The 17,635-nt window shown below is 49.6% G+C and overlaps 2 protein-coding genes across 2 annotated transcripts; one reads left to right on the forward strand and one right to left on the reverse strand.

Moving 5' to 3' along the window:
- Nucleotides 1–1,365: 1,365 nt before the first annotated feature.
- LOC309685488 (olfactory receptor 8A1-like) lies at nt 1,366–2,325 on the reverse strand (the record flags this gene model as incomplete). The annotated part of the gene is made up of 1 exon (XM_082501251.1): nt 1,366–2,325. The coding sequence occupies one exon, from the start codon at nt 2,323–2,325 to the stop codon at nt 1,366–1,368; it is 960 nt and encodes a 319-aa protein (XP_082357377.1).
- Nucleotides 2,326–16,072: 13,747 nt separating this feature from the next.
- On the forward strand, nt 16,073–17,008 carry LOC309685470 (olfactory receptor 6E1-like; the record flags this gene model as incomplete). The annotated part of the gene is made up of 1 exon (XM_082501233.1): nt 16,073–17,008. One exon carries the CDS (start codon nt 16,073–16,075, stop codon nt 17,006–17,008), a length of 936 nt encoding a protein of 311 aa, XP_082357359.1.
- Between the last annotated feature and the right edge of the window lie 627 nt (nt 17,009–17,635).

A 17,635-nucleotide genomic window follows, 5' to 3' on the forward strand; every position in this document is an offset into this window, starting at 1 on the left:
AATCCAAAGCAGTTCAGAGGAAGGGTGGTCTTTCAAAAGTCACTGTTTGAGTCCTCAGGGGGCATGGACACTGCTGATTCCCAACTCCAGAGCGGCAGAGGCTGGAGCCCCTTTGCAGGATGGGCTTCTTGCCAGGAAGCCACAGCTATGGGGGTATCTCACCTGGTTCTTACTGTCCCTTAGCTCAGCATCCATTTCCGTGTATTTCACTCTTTTCTATGTATGTCTACTCTTTCTACATGTCGGAATGACAGAAAAGCAAACATTTCCTAAAAGTTTGTCATAATGTCCTTGCTATAGACAAGAAGCCCATCAACCCTGGAGGCAGCCAAGAACATTGCCATGAGCACCAAGAAGATCCAAGAAGCTCAAGGCCTCTTCTGAAGGGCAGCAAATTCTTGCAACTGTGATTTGAGCCTGGAAGTGGGAAGGAATTTTCGTCTGTGCTTGGAGGAGGAATAAGTGTGTTGTGGCAGTATGTCAGGGCCGAAGGCCCTTGCGCAAATCAGGGATGATGGAGACATTTCCATCTTGTGTGCATGCCTCAGGGCAGGAAATGGGGCACGCCCGCTGCTGGGGGTGTGTGTACTCAGTCATGCCTCATGACCTGACCTTGTTCTCTCATGCAAGAAAGAAGAAAATAGGAGGACTGAGTTTGCCATACCTCAGTCAGCCAGTGGGAAACAAAATAGTAATGACATTGGGAGAGGAGGGTCGGAGAGGGGGAGGCAGATTAGGAGGAGGAAAGAAGGGGGAAAGTGATGATTGCTGTGTTAAAACATTGGGAAGCCAAGACCGAGCTTGTTTGCCTGTCTTCTGAAGATGGATCTTGGTTTTTCTTTTCGGGGGGGTGACCCTGTCAGACTAGCTTTCACAGTTGTCCTCTGCTAGGAAGCCCAGAGAACACGAGGGCTGGCATGCATCTACTGGAATTTAGACGTGTCCACTAGAGGGGCTTGATTCAGCTGCCCACTTCTCACTGCCAATAGGGAGGTGCCCTGAGGAGTCCCAGGCATGCAAGAATGGCAGCCCTCAGCTTGGCTGGGTAACGGAAGAGGAAACAGCATGTTTAGCGTAAGTTTTCTCCCACTCCTGGGCAGGTGTGGCATTTCACAGCTCCCACCTGAAGGATCACAATCGTGTTTACTTTAAAGAAGGAAGCAAGCCAGGGAAGATTTGACACTCTTCAACACCAGACCTGTATTTCTTTATGACACAAATTCCCCTCTCCCACTTCTCATTCCACAACCAGTCCACAGATTCTGCACTTCTAAAGATGGACCTGGGACACAAAATATGCACTTACGAATTGTCCATGCTTGGTCAAAGGAGACCCACAACCTGTGTCTTCCTGGTGGATCTCAACTAGTATGAGCTCTCGACGCAGGCCACAGTTTTTCTGAGTGCATTTCCTAGAGCCCCCTTGACCTCCCTGTTCCGCAGGCTGTAGAGGAGAGGATTGACCATGGGCGTGAGGATGGTGTAGAAAAAGGAGAGCACTTGATTGAGCTGCCTCAGTGAGGCTGTCCTGGGTATCATATAGACAACGACGAGGGTGCCATAGAAAACAGTGACCACCATGAGGTGAGAGGAGCAGGTGGAGAAGGCCTTCTGCCTCCCCATGGTGGTCGGGATCCTCAGGATTGCAGCTATGATGCAGATGTAGGATACCAAAGTGACTACAAACGGGACGACTACATCCAGAAAACAGATTATGAAAGTCACCAGTCTAAGCACGGTGGTGTCACTGCAGGCGAGCTCTAGCAACGGGGCAAAATCACAGAAGAAGTGATCAATTGCATTGGGACCACAGAAGTGTAACTTGGAAAATTGTCCAGTGACTATGGTAGACATCAGTAATCCTGCTAGCCAGGACCCAGCCGCCAGCTGGAGACAGAGCTTCCAGTTCATGAGGCTTGCATAGAGCAGGGGTTGACATACGGCCAAGTACCGATCATAGGACATGGTGGCCAGCAGGTAGCACTCAGCACCTGCAAAACAGCCAAAGAAAAAGAACTGCGTCATGCAGCCTTGAGCAGAAATGGTTCTGTCCCTGGTTAGGAAGCTGGCCAGCAGCCTGGGCAGGATAGTGGAGGTATAGCAGATTTCTACACTGGATAAATTCCCCAGGAAGAAGTACATGGGAGTGTGAAGATGCCGATGTGCCACCACCAGCACAACAACGAGGATGTTTCCAAACATGGTCACCATGTAGATCATGAGAGAGAGGATGAAGAGAGGCACCTGAAGCTTGGGGACGTTACTCAATCCCAGCAGGAGGAACACCACTGGTGAGGTCTGGTTGTCCCATTCTTCTTTCTCCATGAGGTGCTGTAGGACTTTCTTTTCCCCATGAGGCAGGAAGGGAACCTGGGGAAGGGCATGCGTTTCTGTGTTTTTTGTGAAAATGAACTGGGAAGAAGTCACTGCCAGAGACAACATGGAGGTTTTCCCCCATTTGACTGAATTCCGACTTGGTTTAGGGGCACTATTCCTGGCGAAAGGGCAAGAAAAGGTTCTTTGAGAGGGCCAAACTGCTCTTCTTTGAAGAATCTCCTTTGATTAGAGAGGTGAGTTGCCGCATCGAGGTGCCTATTTCTGTGGAATGAAAGAGAATGTTCATTTGATCATATTAGATTGTGATGCGTGAAGTTATTGCCAGGAGTACCCAGCATAGGTTTTAGCCAAATTTCAAGCAACAGAAAGACGGGCCAGAGAGGAAAACTCCATCATGCAAAAAAGCCTTTAGGGGAACGCATCGTGCCATAGACAGCTTCTTTCCACTGAGGAAGAATGGACACCGAAGAGGGCTAGAGGTCTCAACTCCCTGAAACATTTGCTTTCTGATGACGCAATTCTGTCCCTGGACAGTCCATCTCTTTCCACTGACCAAGAGTGGCCAGGACTTACTAGCTTGGTAGCTGAAGGCACTGCAAAGGGTCTGTTAGACAGGAGACTCACAAGCAGATATGAACTTGGGAGAGAAGGGTGGGGAAAACGGGATTCCAGAGAAGAGGTACCTGAGGTTCTAAGCCAAATGAGGAAAAGCGATGTTGCACAAGGAGGAGGCAAAAAGGACAGGGGTGACGATCATTTGCTGGACATCTCTTCCTCCTCACCTTACATTTCTGGGTGCATTTGGGCTGCCTCCCTGCAGCAGCGCAGCACCTGGACCTCAGCATTGCCACCTGAGTGCTCAGGGCTCCCTGTTCAGCACTGCAATGAAGACACAAGAGTGTCCTGGGGGTGAGTGGGGGCTGAGGCGGTGCAGGATCCTTATGAAGCACAGGTTTCCAGTAAATGCCTGATACACACCTGATTGCCTGCCCAGGGAACGCCTGTGGCTGAAAGAGAAAGCCTACACCACCTCTCTGGGCTTCCATAACACTCGGGTCAGACAAAATACTGTCTCTGATGATGCTCTGCCTCAAACTTCACACATTTGACAGAGAGTTGGAGATGGCCAAGGCAGGCACCTGGAGAGCCCAGAGAGTTCCTGGGATGGAGGAGCCCTTTGACTCAGTGATTCAGTGCACCTACACTGGGATGCATTGTTCCAGAAGGTGCTTCCATGGGGAGGGTGCCCCAGAGTCAGTGCTCTCAGTAAATCACACCCCATGTGGATGGCTGAGAGACAGCTGTGAGAGAGCTGAGGCATTGAGGTGAAGCCCTAAGACACAAGCAAGATGGAGAAAGAGACAGAGAGAGAATAAGAGTTGAGACATTAAAGGACGTGTGTTGGCACGCTGGCCCCATACCCTCCTCTCCAACCTCTTCATGTCCACGGAGGTGTCCGAGTGCCCATCAGCTGATGCCCCGCAGCTCTGTCTCTGCACTGACAACCACGCTGCCTGTATCTGTTCAGTGGTGTCAAAGACCCAGGGAGGGTATCCAGAGGAAAGAGTGAGCTGGAATAAGAAAACGTGCAGGACAGGGCTGTACCAAGACACATGGCCCCACTTCCTAGTGGCCGCTGTGCAAAGAGCCACTGGCACATTAATGATACCCACCTCAGCAAACACAGCACCTACCTGTAGTCCCCAGCAGGATGTCACAGCCCTTCCTCTGAGGGGAATGGAGCATGAAAGGCAAGGTCGGGGGCTATCTCCTGCCTCTTCCCCATTCCACCCTCCCCTTTCCAATTCTTCCTGCAGACCCTGACCCATGGCTTAGTCGCTGCTCTGTCCTTGCACTCACCTGTCACCATCTCCTTCTGAGAGTCTTCAGCAGCACCTGAATATCCCCTTCTCTGCAGTGCCTCCCAGGTTTATAGAAGAGGCTCCTGAAGGTTCCTGCTGCAGCTCAACTCTCTGTGTCACAGAAAGTGAGCCCTGTGCAAGTGAAGCCCCGGGGGGATGAAAGCCCTGAGCTGCCCTCCCTTGGACCTCTGTGCTCTTCGGAGGCGGGGAAACAAGCTGGGGAATGAGCCGTGATCTCTTCCAGCTCACGGAGCAGAACTATAATGAGATGCTCCTCACAGCTTCTCCTTCTAGACTCCATGAATGGTTGTTGGGGAGGGAGGAGTGATTTCCTCCAAGCTAAGGAGACTGGAAATGTGGGACAGAATAAGTCCCTCACAGGGGTGCCAGGCTCTGCCCTTTAAGGAGAGAGGAAACCCAAACCTTCCCCAGAGGCCAAGGTGCTTCACTTGCTGGGGACTAAAGTGAGCTCAGCTGCTGATCTAGAGTGACAGTTAGGACTCCACCCTCCTAGAGGAATGGTGCACAGGGTTCTGCTTGGCTCCAGCTTTAGGTTAAGGGAGCTGACTTAGGTTCAGCTCTGCTGACTTGCTCCTCATGACAGGTGGACCCCTCAGGTCTCTCCTCTGAGTGCAAAGGGAGAGAAAGACCCTGAGACATCATTTAGGGTAGCAACTGCACAGAGCATTGTCTCCAGTGGAGTCAGACTTGGTGGTCAGGGCTGTGTCCCAGTAGGGTCTTGAAAACTTCAAAGAGTAGACATTCCATAGCCTGCCTGGACAACTTGTTCCAGTGTCTGCCTGTCTGATGTTCTTCCTGTTCCAGGTCAGAATCTCCCGTTTCAGGTTATAGAATCATAGACTCCTAGGATGGTTAGAGTTGGAAGGGACCTTAAAAATCATCTTGTTCCAACCCCCTGCTATGGGCACCTTCCACCAGTCCAGGTTGCTCAAAGCCCCATCCAGCCTGGCCTTGAACACCTCAAGGGATGGAACAGCCACAGCTTCTCTGGGCAACCTGTGCCAGTGTCTCACCACCCTCAGAGTGAAGAATTTCTTTTCCCATATCCAATCTAAATCTCCTCTTTTCCAGTTTGAAGCCATTCCCCCTCGTCCTATCACTACATGCCCTTGTAAAAAGTCCCTCTCCAGCTTTCTTGTAGGCCCCCTTTAAGTACTGGAAGGCCACTGTAAGGTCTCCCTGGAGCCTTCTCTTCTGCAGACTGAAGAACCCCAACTCTCTCAGCCTCTCTTCATAAGAGAGGTCTCCATCCACCTGCATCATAAGAATGGAACCATGTAGTTACCAAGGCTAATGGTTTCTTCATGTCGTGGTTTGGCCTCAGCCAGCAACAGAGAACCACGCAGCCGCTCGCACGACTCCCACAGCCGTGGGAAAAATCAGCAAAAAAAGGGCAAAACTCGTGGGTTGAAATATTATAATTTAGCAGAACAGACAAAGGGAAAAAGAAAGAAAGAAAAACAATAACACCGGTAAAGGAATACAAGAACGCGATTACAGTACCGCCGCGAAGCGCACCGACCGGACCCGCACCGCCGCGACCCGCCCCCGAGTGGCGACTGACTCCCCCGCCCCGGCTAGCTCCTTTTATAGCGGGCATGGGTCACGTGGTATGGAATACGTGCCTCCCCTGCCGGCTCCTTGGAAATTAACACCATCCTTGCCGGAACCAGGACATTATCCACCCCTTATTCCATACCATCTATGTCATGCCCAGATCTTTCAGTTCCCATAGTCTATGAGCCATCCCTTAAAAATGTCCATTAAGCTCACGTAGTCCATGACAGTAGGCTCCAGCAGTGAGAACAGTCTCTCAGGGCACATAAGATGATGTGTAGTGCTGAACTGGTGGGTGCTGTATTTGAAGCTCGTGACTGGGGAATGCAATACAGTCCATGCCCATGGTCCACAGGTTGAAGATGTCGATCTCAAGGAAAATTGCTGGGCGCCAGATACTAAGATCAGTTCTTATTACATCATAAAATTATTCACTGGCTATTCTCACCCAAAATCAAATCCCCATAAGGTACACATCGGACCTCCCCATCCTCTCGCATCACCCACCAAGTGCACCCGGGTCCTTGTGCAAAAGCAATCCCACGGATGGGTTTGCCTTTGCCTGAGGCAGGGCTAACCCAGACTGTCTTTCCTAACATATTCTTCATATGCACTACAGGGACTTTATCCCCTTCTACTGTACGTGGAAGTTTTGATTGGGCAGGGCCAGCTCGATTGGCAGATCCCCTAGTGTTAACTAACCAGGTGGCTTTTGCTAAATGAGTATCCCAATGTTTGAAGGTCCCACCCCCCATGGCTCTCAGGGTAGTCTTTAGCAGTCCATTATATCGTTCTATCTTACCCGAGGCTGGTGCGTGATAAGGAATATGATATACCCACTCAATGCCATGCTCTTTGGCCCAGGTGTCTATGAGACTGTTTCGGAAGTGAGTCCCGTTGTCCGACTCAATTCTTTCTGGGGTGCCATGTCGCCATAGGATTTGCTTTTCAAGGCCCAGGATAGTGTTACGGGCGGTGGCATGGGGCACAGGGTATGTTTCCAGCCATCCAGTGGTTGCTTCCACCATTGTGAGCACGTGGCGCTTGCCTTGGCGAGTTTGTGGGAGTGTGATATAATCAATCTGCCAGGCCTCCCCATATTTATATTTTAGCCATCGTCCTCCGTACCAAAGAGGCTTTAACCGCTTGGCTTGCTTAATGGCAGCACACGTTTCACATTCGTGGATAACCTGTGCAATGGTGTCCATGGTCAAGTCCACCCCTCGGTCACGAGCCCATCTATATGTTGCATCTCTTCCTTGATGGCCTGAGGCATCGTGGGCCCACCGAGCTATGAATAGTTCACCCTTACGTTGCCAGTCCAGATCCACCTCAGCCACTTCAATTTTAGCAGCCTGATCTACCTGCTGGTTGTTTTGATGTTCCTCAGTGGCCCGATTCTTGGGGATGTGGGCATCTACATGACGTACTTTCACAACCAGATTCTCAATCCGGGCAGCTATATCTTGCCACAGTTCAGCAGCCCAGATGGGCTTACCTCTGCGCTGCCAGTTGTTCTGCTTCCACTGCTGTAACCACCCCCACAGAGCATTTGCCACCATCCATGAATCAGTATAGAGGTAAAGTACCGGCCATTTCTCTCGCTCAGCAATGTCCAAAGCCAGCTGGATGGCTTTTACCTCTGCAAACTGACTCGACTCACCTTGTCCTTCGGTGGCTTCTGCAACTCGTCGTGTCGGACTCCACACAGCAGCCTTCCACTTTCGATGCTTTCCCACAATTCGGCAGGACCCATCAGTGAACAGGGCATGTTTCTTCTCATTTTCTGGCAGTTCATTATACGGTGGGGCCTCTTCTGCACGCGTCACCTCTTCCTCTGGTGATATTCCGAAATCTTTGCCTTCTGGCCAGTCCATGATCACTTCCAGTATGCCTGGACGACTGGGGTTTCCCATTCGAGTTCGCTGGGTGATCAGTGCAATCCACTTACTCCACGTAGCATCAGTTGCATGATGTGTGGCAGGGACCCTTTCTTTGAACATCCAGCCCAGCACTGGCAGTCGAGGTGCTAAGAGGAGCTGTGCTTCAGTGCCAACCACCTCCGAAGCAGCTCGAACCCCCTCGTATGCTGCCAATATCTCCTTTTCTGTTGGGGTATAGCGGGCTTCGGATCCTCTGTATCCCCGACTCCAGAACCCCAGGGGTCGACCTCGAGTCTCCCCTGGTGCTTTTTGCCAGAGGCTCCAGGTAGGGCCATTCTCCCCGGCTGCAGTGTAGAGCACATTTTTAACGTCTTGTCCTGCCCTGACTGGCCCCAGCGCTACTGCATGAACTATTTCCTGCTTAATTTGTTCGAAAGCTTGTCGTTGCTCAGGACCCCACTTAAAATCATTCTTTTTCCGCGTCACTTGATATAGAGGGCTCACAATCAGACTGTAATTTGGAATATGCATCCTCCAAAAACCCACAACACCTAAGAAAGCTTGTGTTTCCTTTTTACTAGTCGGTGGGGACATAGCTGCTATTTTGTTGATCACATCCATTGGGATCTGACGGCGTCCATCTTGCCACTTTATTCCTAAAAATTGGATCTCCTGTGCAGGTCCCTTAACCTTACTTCGTTTTATGGCAAAGCCAGCTTTCAGAAGGATTTGAACTATTTTATTCCCTTTCTCAAAAACTTCTTCTGCTGTGTCGCCCCATACAATGATGTCATCAATGTACTGCAAATGTTCTGGAGCTTCACCCTGTTCCAGTGTGGTCTGGATCAGTCCATGACAAATGGTGGGGCTGTGTTTCCACCCCTGGGGCAGTCGATTCCAGGTGTACTGGATGCCCTTCCAAGTGAAAGCAAACTGTGGCCTGCACTCTGCCGCCAAAGGGATTGAGAAGAATGCATTGGCGATATCAATCGTTGCATACCACTTGGCTGCCTTCGACTCCAGTTCGTATTGAAGCTCTAGCATGTCTGGCACAGCAGCGCTCAGCGGTGGTGTGACTTCATTCAGGCCACGATAATCCACTGTTAGCCTCCACTCTCCATTAGATTTTCGCACTGGCCATATGGGACTATTAAAGGGTGAGCGAGTCTTGCTAATCACTCCTTGAGTCTCTAGTTGACGAATCAACTTATGGATGGGAATCACAGAGTCTCGGTTAGTACGATATTGCCGTCGATGCACCGTTGTGGTAGCAATCGGCACCTGTTGTTCTTTGACCCTCAACAACCCTACCACAGAGGGGTCCTCTGAGAGACCAGGCAAGGTGGATAACTGTTCAATTTCTTCCGTCTCCAAGGCAGCTATGCCAAAAGCCCACCGGTATCCTTTTGGGTCCTTAAAGTATCCTCTCCTGAGATAGTCTATGCCAAGGATGCATGGAGCCTCTGGGCCAGTCACAATGGGATGCTTTTGCCACTCATTTCCAGTTAGGCTTACTTCAGCTTCCAGTACAGTCAACTCTTGTGATCCCCCTGTTACTCCAGAAATACAAATGGGTTCTGCTCCTCTGTAATTTGATGGTATTAAGGTGCATTGTGCACCAGTGTCCACCAGAGCCTTATACTCCTGTGGCTCAGATGTGCCAGGCCATCGAATCCACACAGTCCAATAAACCCGGTTGTCCCTTTCCCCCACCTGGCTGGAGGCAGGGCCCCTCTAATCCTGATCATAGTATACATTACTCACCTGTTGCAAAAATGATTTGGAAGTCCCTTCAAGAGGATCGGAGGTTAGATCAGGCCTTCCATTCTGTCTGGGGAACTGTCTGCTGGAAACAGGAGCTGCACTTTTTCTGGAGGGATCCCCTTTTGTGTTTGTTCTTCCTTGCAGCTCACGTACCCGTGTCCGTAGTGCTGAGGTAGGTTGTCCATCCCACCTCCTCATGTCCTCTCCGTGGTCACGCAGGTAAAACCACAGGGTGCCTCGTTGTGTGTACCCCCTGTACTCTTCCTCTTGAGTAGGGAAACGCCTGCTCCTAATAGCTGAGATGCTGGCCTGTACAGGTGGGGAGTAGGACATACTCTCTTCAAGTTGCTGGACCTTCTGGGACAGTTTCTCCACAGCTGAAACGAGGGGGGAAGATAGGCTTTCTTCATATTGATGGAGTCGTCCAGCCACCTCATCCACCGTTGGTCCCTCTTCACCTCTCCATTCCATCACTGCCAAGGAGTTGGCATATGATGATGGTGCGCTCCGTACAAACTTCCGCCATATGGGCCTTGTGCACTGGACTTCATCAGGATCTGTGGGTAACTGCGCATTATCTGGGTCAAAGTAAATCATCTCTCGTACGGCTAATTCCCTTAGGTACTGGATACCTTTTTCCATGGTGGTCCACTTGCTTGGACGACATACAACATCTTCACTGAAAGGATACCTTTCCCTTACACCTGCCAGGAGTCGCCTCCAGAGGCTGAGGGCTTGTGTCTTTTTCCCAATTGCCTTGTCAATGCCTGCCTCCCTAGACAAGGATCCCAGCTGCTTAGCTTCCCTGCCCTCTAATTCCAAGCTACTGGCCCCGTTATCCCAGCATCGGAGCAGCCAGGTGACAATGTGCTCACCAGGAAGTCGACTGAAATCTTTTCGCATATCTCGCAGCTCACTCAGGGATAGGGATCGGGTTATTACCTCTGGTTCTGTCTCTTCCTCCTGTTCCTTTGATGGCCCTGGTTCATCATCATCCTTTACTATGCGAACTGATTTCTTGGTGTATTTCTTCTTCTGTATAGGAGCAACTGATACTGGCACAGGTTGGTTGTCCAATTCAGCTGCAGTGCCTGCCACTGGGGTTTGAGTGGCTGCATTGCCTGTCACCAGGGTTTGAGTAGCCACAGTGCCTGCCACTGGAGTTAGAGTAGCCTCATTGTCTGCCACCGGAGTTGGAGTAGGCATAGTGCCTATCACTGGAGTTGGAGTAGGCTCCTTGTCTGCCACCGGGGTTGGAGTAGCCTCCTTGTCTGCTGGTCTGGCTTTCCCCTCTTTCCCCTGAGGGTCCTGCATAGTACTGAGCAGTGTTTGGTAGATACTGGCCAGGGCCCAACACAGTGCCATAAGTTGTGCCTCTCTGGAATAGCCACAGCATTTTCCTTTGAAATATTCTATTACTTTATCAGGGTCCTGTAGTTGTTCAAGGGTGAAGTCCCAAACCATTGGAGGTGAGAAGTTCTCTAGATATCTGCCCATGTTCTCCCACATCCCATGCCACCCCTGACTATCTGGCCTTGGGACAGATTTCTGAGTGGTAGTCTTAAACAGCTTTTTTACCCTAAAAAAGACTTGAAAAACATTCAGGAGACATAGCAATAGGAACACGCTGGTTTGAGCATCCCAAGGGTATTCAAAATTCTCAAGAGGTGTTACACCTGGCCCAAAGGAGAAAAAGGAGGCAAAAGAGCTGGGGAAAGTATCTCCCCCTGTTTCTCCCATAGATTGGGTGTGATTATTGATAACTTCTGAGAGACGGTAACCAAGGTATGGACAGGACAGCAATACTACATAGAAACCCCAACAAAGCCACTTGAATAGTGATGTTACCATATCATAAGCTGATATTGCACAGGACAGCAAAATTATAGTCCTGATCCCTCTCCCTGAGATAACAAACAGCATCACAGGGAGTACATACAGCATATAAGAATTTACATAACACAGCCATGTAAACAAACGAAGCAACATTGTAACCGGCTACTATTTAACTAATAGGAGAAATACATATAAGAAATCCGTTTTAACAAGCTCTGGTCAGATCTGTTGTTATTACAACCCTTCGAGCCCCACGTTGGGCGCCAAAAAGGACTGTCGTGGTTTGGCCTCAGCCAGCAACAGAGAACCACGCAGCCGCTCGCACGACTCCCACAGCCGTGGGAAAAATCAGCAAAAAAAGGGCAAAACTCGTGGGTTGAAATATTATAATTTAGCAGAACAGACAAAGGGAAAAAGAAAGAAAGAAAAACAATAACACCGGTAAAGGAATACAAGAACGCGATTACAGTACCGCCGCGAAGCGCACCGACCGGACCCGCACCGCCGCGACCCGCCCCCGAGTGGCGACTGACTCCCCCGCCCCGGCTAGCTCCTTTTATAGCGGGCATGGGTCACGTGGTATGGAATACGTGCCTCCCCTGCCGGCTCCTTGGAAATTAACCCCATCCTTGCCGGAACCAGGACACTTCACAAGCAGAGTCCTTTTGTAACTGTAAGGTTGCAGCTCTTCCTGGTGGGGGTCTCTGCAGATCCATCTCTGATCACACATGAAGCCTTGCTCCAGATGTGCCCCAGCTGTTGGTGGCTTTCGATGTGTGTGACGCCAGAGCGGGGGGACGAGGGGCCCATGAGCAGCCCTCCCTTGGCAGATCCCACCACCCTTCAGGCACACTAGCTGAAGGGGGGTTTAGCAGGTGGGTGGGACAAGACAATCTCCAGAGACCCCCTCCAAAACCCTACCGGTGTGATCCTGGGATTCTGTGAGTGATCTGGTTTGAGCCAGTGCACCTGAAGGAATTTTTTCCTGGATGATATTTACGTTCACTCTTGGCTCTAGTTAAGGTCTGACCCACGCTTTGACTCCAGGGGAGCTTTTCTGTGAAAAAACAAGAGCATTTTTCCTTTCCCACTTGGGTTCTGATAGTGACTCCCAGACACCTTGGCCACCTTTTTCCTCTACAAGACAGCTTGCTTCCAGACACTGCTCCCCTGACTGAAGGGAGCTGAGGGTCCTCACTGGTGCCTACCTGAGGCTGGTGGCAGCTGAAGAAGTGTGTCCTGATCAACCTGTGCAGGTACAGTCTGGAGAGTCAGGCCCGGCAAGGAGTCAGAGCCCATTTTGCCAAGTTGTACCATGCTGCTCCTCCAGGAGTTCCTCAGCTCTTGCAACGTTGAGGTCTATGGTCAGCAGGGCCCTGTGAGCCTTGTGCAGAGGGCAGGAGAGAGCCAGTCAGCCTTCTCCAGCCCATGAGTCTCTCTAAGAGAAGACCCAGGTCTGCCTTAGGCACTGGTTCTATCCAGCTCCTGGACCCTGGTCATGGTCTCCTCATTGCCTGCACCCAGTCATTGGAGTCCAGGATGTTTGCAGCCCTGCTCCAGTTGCTGGAAGACAGACCTCGTATCCTCCTCACCGGTGATTCCAGCTTGAAGTTCACTGCCATTCACACATGCCCACTAAGAACAGAGGATGCGCCCGCACAGAAGGTAGTTGGAAATCGGCTCCAATGAGAACACGGGACACAGGCTACTGCAGGGCTCCATCAGAGAAGCCTGCTGACTAGAAACCTGTTTCCACTCACACGGTCCCTTTTCCCCCCTTTGCTCTGTTTTCCTATTTTTTTGCCAAACCACTTTCCTGCTGGTTCTGTTTTCCTTTACACTCAAAAGGAGTTTTCCAGGGCTACACACAACAGGGACTTATCCGAGAGTCCCGATTTCAGTATGTATATAGCAACACACGGATTATGGTGCTGTAGGCATCCTAGTCAAGGGAAGGCTTAAAGGGAAATTGCAAGGAGACTTTTGCAATGGCTGCGTTGGTCTGTAGAAGAGATGCTTCTGAAATGATCATAGAATTATAGAGTGATTGAGGTTGGAAAAAGCCTTTAAGATCATCGAGTCCAACTGTTAACCTAACACTGCCAAGTCCAGCAGTTAATTTTGAAGGTGACTCATTTTGGCTCATTTTGGAGCTGGTTAATTTTGAAGGGGGTGACTCAACTCAATCCTTTGGTTCCACGTCAATCCCCTCTCTCAGACCAGTGTCTCCTCTTGCCGATGTAGATGATGAGTTGGGAGGGTCCCTGGACCACCCAGGGGATTAATGACTGAAGTGCTCTGGCTGCACACTTGCACAGGCTTGATGCCCAGCTACACCACCATGAGAAATGTAACAGAATTCATACAGCTTTTGCCAGAAATATCAGTTCCTAGCTGGCAGTCCAGAATACCCATGCAAACCAGCAAGGCTGGAGAGGCATTTCCTGAGTCTGAAGACAAGTGGGCTGGATCAATATTTGTTTCATGCCACTGGGTAAAAACACAGAGAAAAGCAGAATCCTTACAGAGGGCAGTTCTGGTCTCCCATTTCAAGAAGGAAGAGGAAGCCCAAGAAAAGGGAAGGAAGGGTCAAAAACACAACATGGTATTAGTTACCCTTGTCATGCGTTCAACTGACTGGGTACAGAAATGGATCCTCACAACCATACCACATCTTTCCTGAAGACCTTTCCAGTCATTCCAGAGTGGAAAGTCCTCCTTTTCACACTGCTGCTGGTGATTTATCTGCTCACTGTCACGGGGAATGCAGTCACCATTGCCGTCATTTGACTCTGCCGCTATACCACACCCCCATGGATCCCTTCCTCAGCACCTTGTCCTTCTTGGCCATTTGGTTCACTTTGGTCATTCCCCTAACATGTTTGGCAGTCTCTGTGGCTGCTTACAAGTCACAGACCTTCTCCTCTGTCTTCCTGGGCCCAGCTGAGTTTAACCTATGTGCTGGGATGTGTTTCCTTTGCTGCAGTGCCATTTGCAACCCCTCATACTACTCTGTCCTTACGAACTCCTGGTTGTGCTCCATGCTTATCTTTAGCTGCTGGGCAATGACAACTCTATCCATGCTCAGCCCCACCAACTTGTATGCCATCAGACCCTCTGTGCCCAGTGTAGAGACTGCTTCTTCTGCGGCATTGTCCCTTTGCCGGGAGCAGCCCGCGTGGGCACCAGCTACTATGAAACATGAGCGTTGCTCTCTCCTCTTATCTTCAGATAATTTCGGTGTCACCCAACAGAGTAAGAACACACAACTCTTTGGGTGTTTGAACTGACCCAGAAATTGGAAACTGGGACTGTGACCTCTGATTCACTGACTCACTATGCTCATCCTGCTGTAGGTGACTGAGCCTGAGCCGCATACAGCCAGTGGTTTAACCTCAGAAAGTTTTCCAGGCACAGCCAGTGCAGAAATTCCCCTGTGCCAGACTAGAGGCAAAGAACAAGCCGGGCGATTGGGTTCTAAGACAAGCCTGAGCCCCAAGCTCAAATGTCCATGCAAGCATGGGGCACCGCCCTATACTGAACTTCCCATTTTACTCCTTGGGTAAGTGCTACCCATTCTGCCCTGGGACAGAGCCTGCAGGGACAACACAGGCTGTGGAGAAGCTTTGCATCCCTGCTTCAAACCCACCATCTCCTCCCCACCCTCTCCTCCCCTTGCATTTTGAATCATCCTAATTTGGGGGGTCATCTGCTCTGCTTCTTTCTATGTCTAAAAGCAAATGCAAAGATGAAGAGAAAAACATCAGTCTTTAATGCGCTATTTTTTCTTGTGCTTCCTTCTGTTAGATGTGTATTTTGATGTAAAAAAAGAAAACCCACTAAGTTAATGAGTCAGAGATTTGAGACTCGAATAATGAGTTTCATGTACTTCGTTGCAGGTGCCTATGAGAACTTGCTTCCCCAAGGCTCCCTCTACAGTCAATGGAGACACAAGAAAATGCTAGAGGCTGGGTCCTCCCAACCCATAACTGGCATGCCAAAGAAAGATTACAAATCTCTTCCAGACACTCTTCTCTTGCCCTGCATTTAGGTCAGGACATTTGGTAGTAATAGCAATGAGCCGCTGTTTGGAAACCACTGCATTTCGGCCCAGACGAATGTCAGAGGAGACCGTGTGACAGAGTGTGTGGAACCATGGTAAATTTCAATCATTATTTAGAATACTGAAGAAGACAAGTTCTATGTGGTCCCTATTCCACCCCCTCCCCCTTTCCTGAAGAAAGCAAGAAGAGAGCAAGAATCTGTGGAAGAGAGCAGGGGATTACAAAAGAGGTGCTTGATATTACTTGGTTTGAAATCAACAAATCCTCAGGGATTCCTAGCCCAAAAAGGCAAGTACTGAAAAGTACAAAAAAGAGCTTTCAACATACACATTTGATTTGATTTGATTTGATTTGATGTTTAACATTTGTGCAATAGAAGATATGAGTTTGGCACATAGGTATGACAGACGTTTGCAATAGGTCTGAGTGAATTTGGAATTTCCCAGGAATGGGCTGAAATGGCTAAAAGCCTCTTTAAAATCTTCTGTTCTGCAGAAAGAACCCTTTGTGAGTGTTTGAAAAAGGTAGAAAGAAGACGACAAATACTCTGGGGACTCTAACTGAAATGTAAAACGTAAAAGCCAGGGTGTGAGAAATGCTTGGAGGACTATCTCTGTGTTCTATAGGAAGACTGCAGGAAAGCAAAGGCGTAGAAGAGGAAGGATAGACCTTTTCATCCAGACCATGAAATTATCACACTTGGCTTTGTGCCGTGTTCCTGTCTCGGCAGGATGAACTGAAATTCAGCATGGGACCAGAAAATGAAACTGCAGTTACTGAGTTCATTCTCGAGGGTTTCTCGGGGCTTGATCAAAGACTACAGCTATTTCTCTCTCTGGTCCTTCTGCTCATATACCTGACAACAGTGATGGGGAACACAACCATCATTTTCCTCGTGTGTGTGGATCACCGCCTGCAAACCCCCATGTACTTTTTCATCAGCAACCTGTCCTTCCTGGAAATCTGGTTTACGTCCTCCACGAGCATCAAATTGTTTGTGATCCTGGGTTCTGGTAGGAGAACAATCTCACTAAGCAGCTGCTTTGCCCAATCCTATTTCTATTTTGCCCTGGGCTGTACAGAGTTTGTTCTACTTGTTGTCATGTCCTTTGACCGCTATGTTGCCATCTGCCAGCCTTTGCATTACACTGCCATCATGAAGCCTCAGCTCTGCGTCCACCTGGTTCTTGCTGCTTGGGTCATGGGCATCACACTCTTGACTTACCGTCCGGTCCTCCTCTACAAACTGACTTTCTGTGGCTCAAACAAGATCCATCATTTTTTTTGTGACAACTCCCCCTTATTCAAATTGTCCTGCTCTGACACCAGCCTGATTTGGAAAATAGACTTGGTTTTATTTTCGTTTGTCATTCTCGGTTCCTTATGTTTAACTCTGACATTTTACATAGGCATCCTTCCCTGTATTCTACACCTCCCAGCAGCCTCCGGCAGGAAAAAAGCCTTTGCTACATGTTCTTCTCATCTCACCACCTTGGCCATTGTATACGGGAGCTGCATTGCTCTCTATGTGCATCCTTCAGGAGATGTTTCCTTGGAGGCAAACAGAATGGTAGCTTTGCTGAACACTGTCCTGTACCCATTCTTAAATCCATTCATCTACAGTCTTAGAAACAAGGCTGTGACACTGGCCCTGAATGAAGCCATTGCCCGTGCAACACGATAGCTTTTGCCTCAATCACGATGCCTTTCTGGACAGCAACTCCAATGATCTGCTCTCCTATGTTAAATAATACCAATGAATATGCATATAACCTCCAAACGCAGATGTCTCAGGAGATTTATGTTCTCATTGGATTGTTTTAGGTTGAGTGATAAGAAGCTCATCTGCAACGGAAGAAGGCACAAGCAATGTCAGGGGTGTAACTCACTTAATGTCCTGCTCCCCAACCCACCACAGCAGAGCCACCAGCTCATCAAGAGCCCATCTCCAGAAATCAAGAAGAGCACAGAGGCACAGTGGCAGATGGAAACCCCAATTACAGACTCCTGAGGAAGGAACAGCTCAGCTCAGCTCCTTCCAGGGCTGCCCTGGAACAGCCATCAGCCCCAGGTGTGAAATCCATAAAGAAGAATCACAGAGAGCAGCTCTCTGGATCACCATTTGGACTACGGGGATTGTTGCCTAGGGCTGTAGGACACATTATGGGTACGCTCCTTTTGATGCAGCCCAGGATGTGGTTGGCTTTCTGGGCCAGTAGTTCCCTGAGCTGCACTTTTGGCCTCCTTCAAAGTTGGGTCCAACACTTGATTGTCCTCTCTCACAAGACCTCTACAAATCCAATGACCTTTC

This window comes from Vanellus vanellus (assembly GCF_965231255.1).
Source record: "Vanellus vanellus genome assembly, contig: HAP1_SCAFFOLD_76, whole genome shotgun sequence".
NCBI classification, from domain to species: Eukaryota; Metazoa; Chordata; class Aves; order Charadriiformes; family Charadriidae; genus Vanellus; species Vanellus vanellus.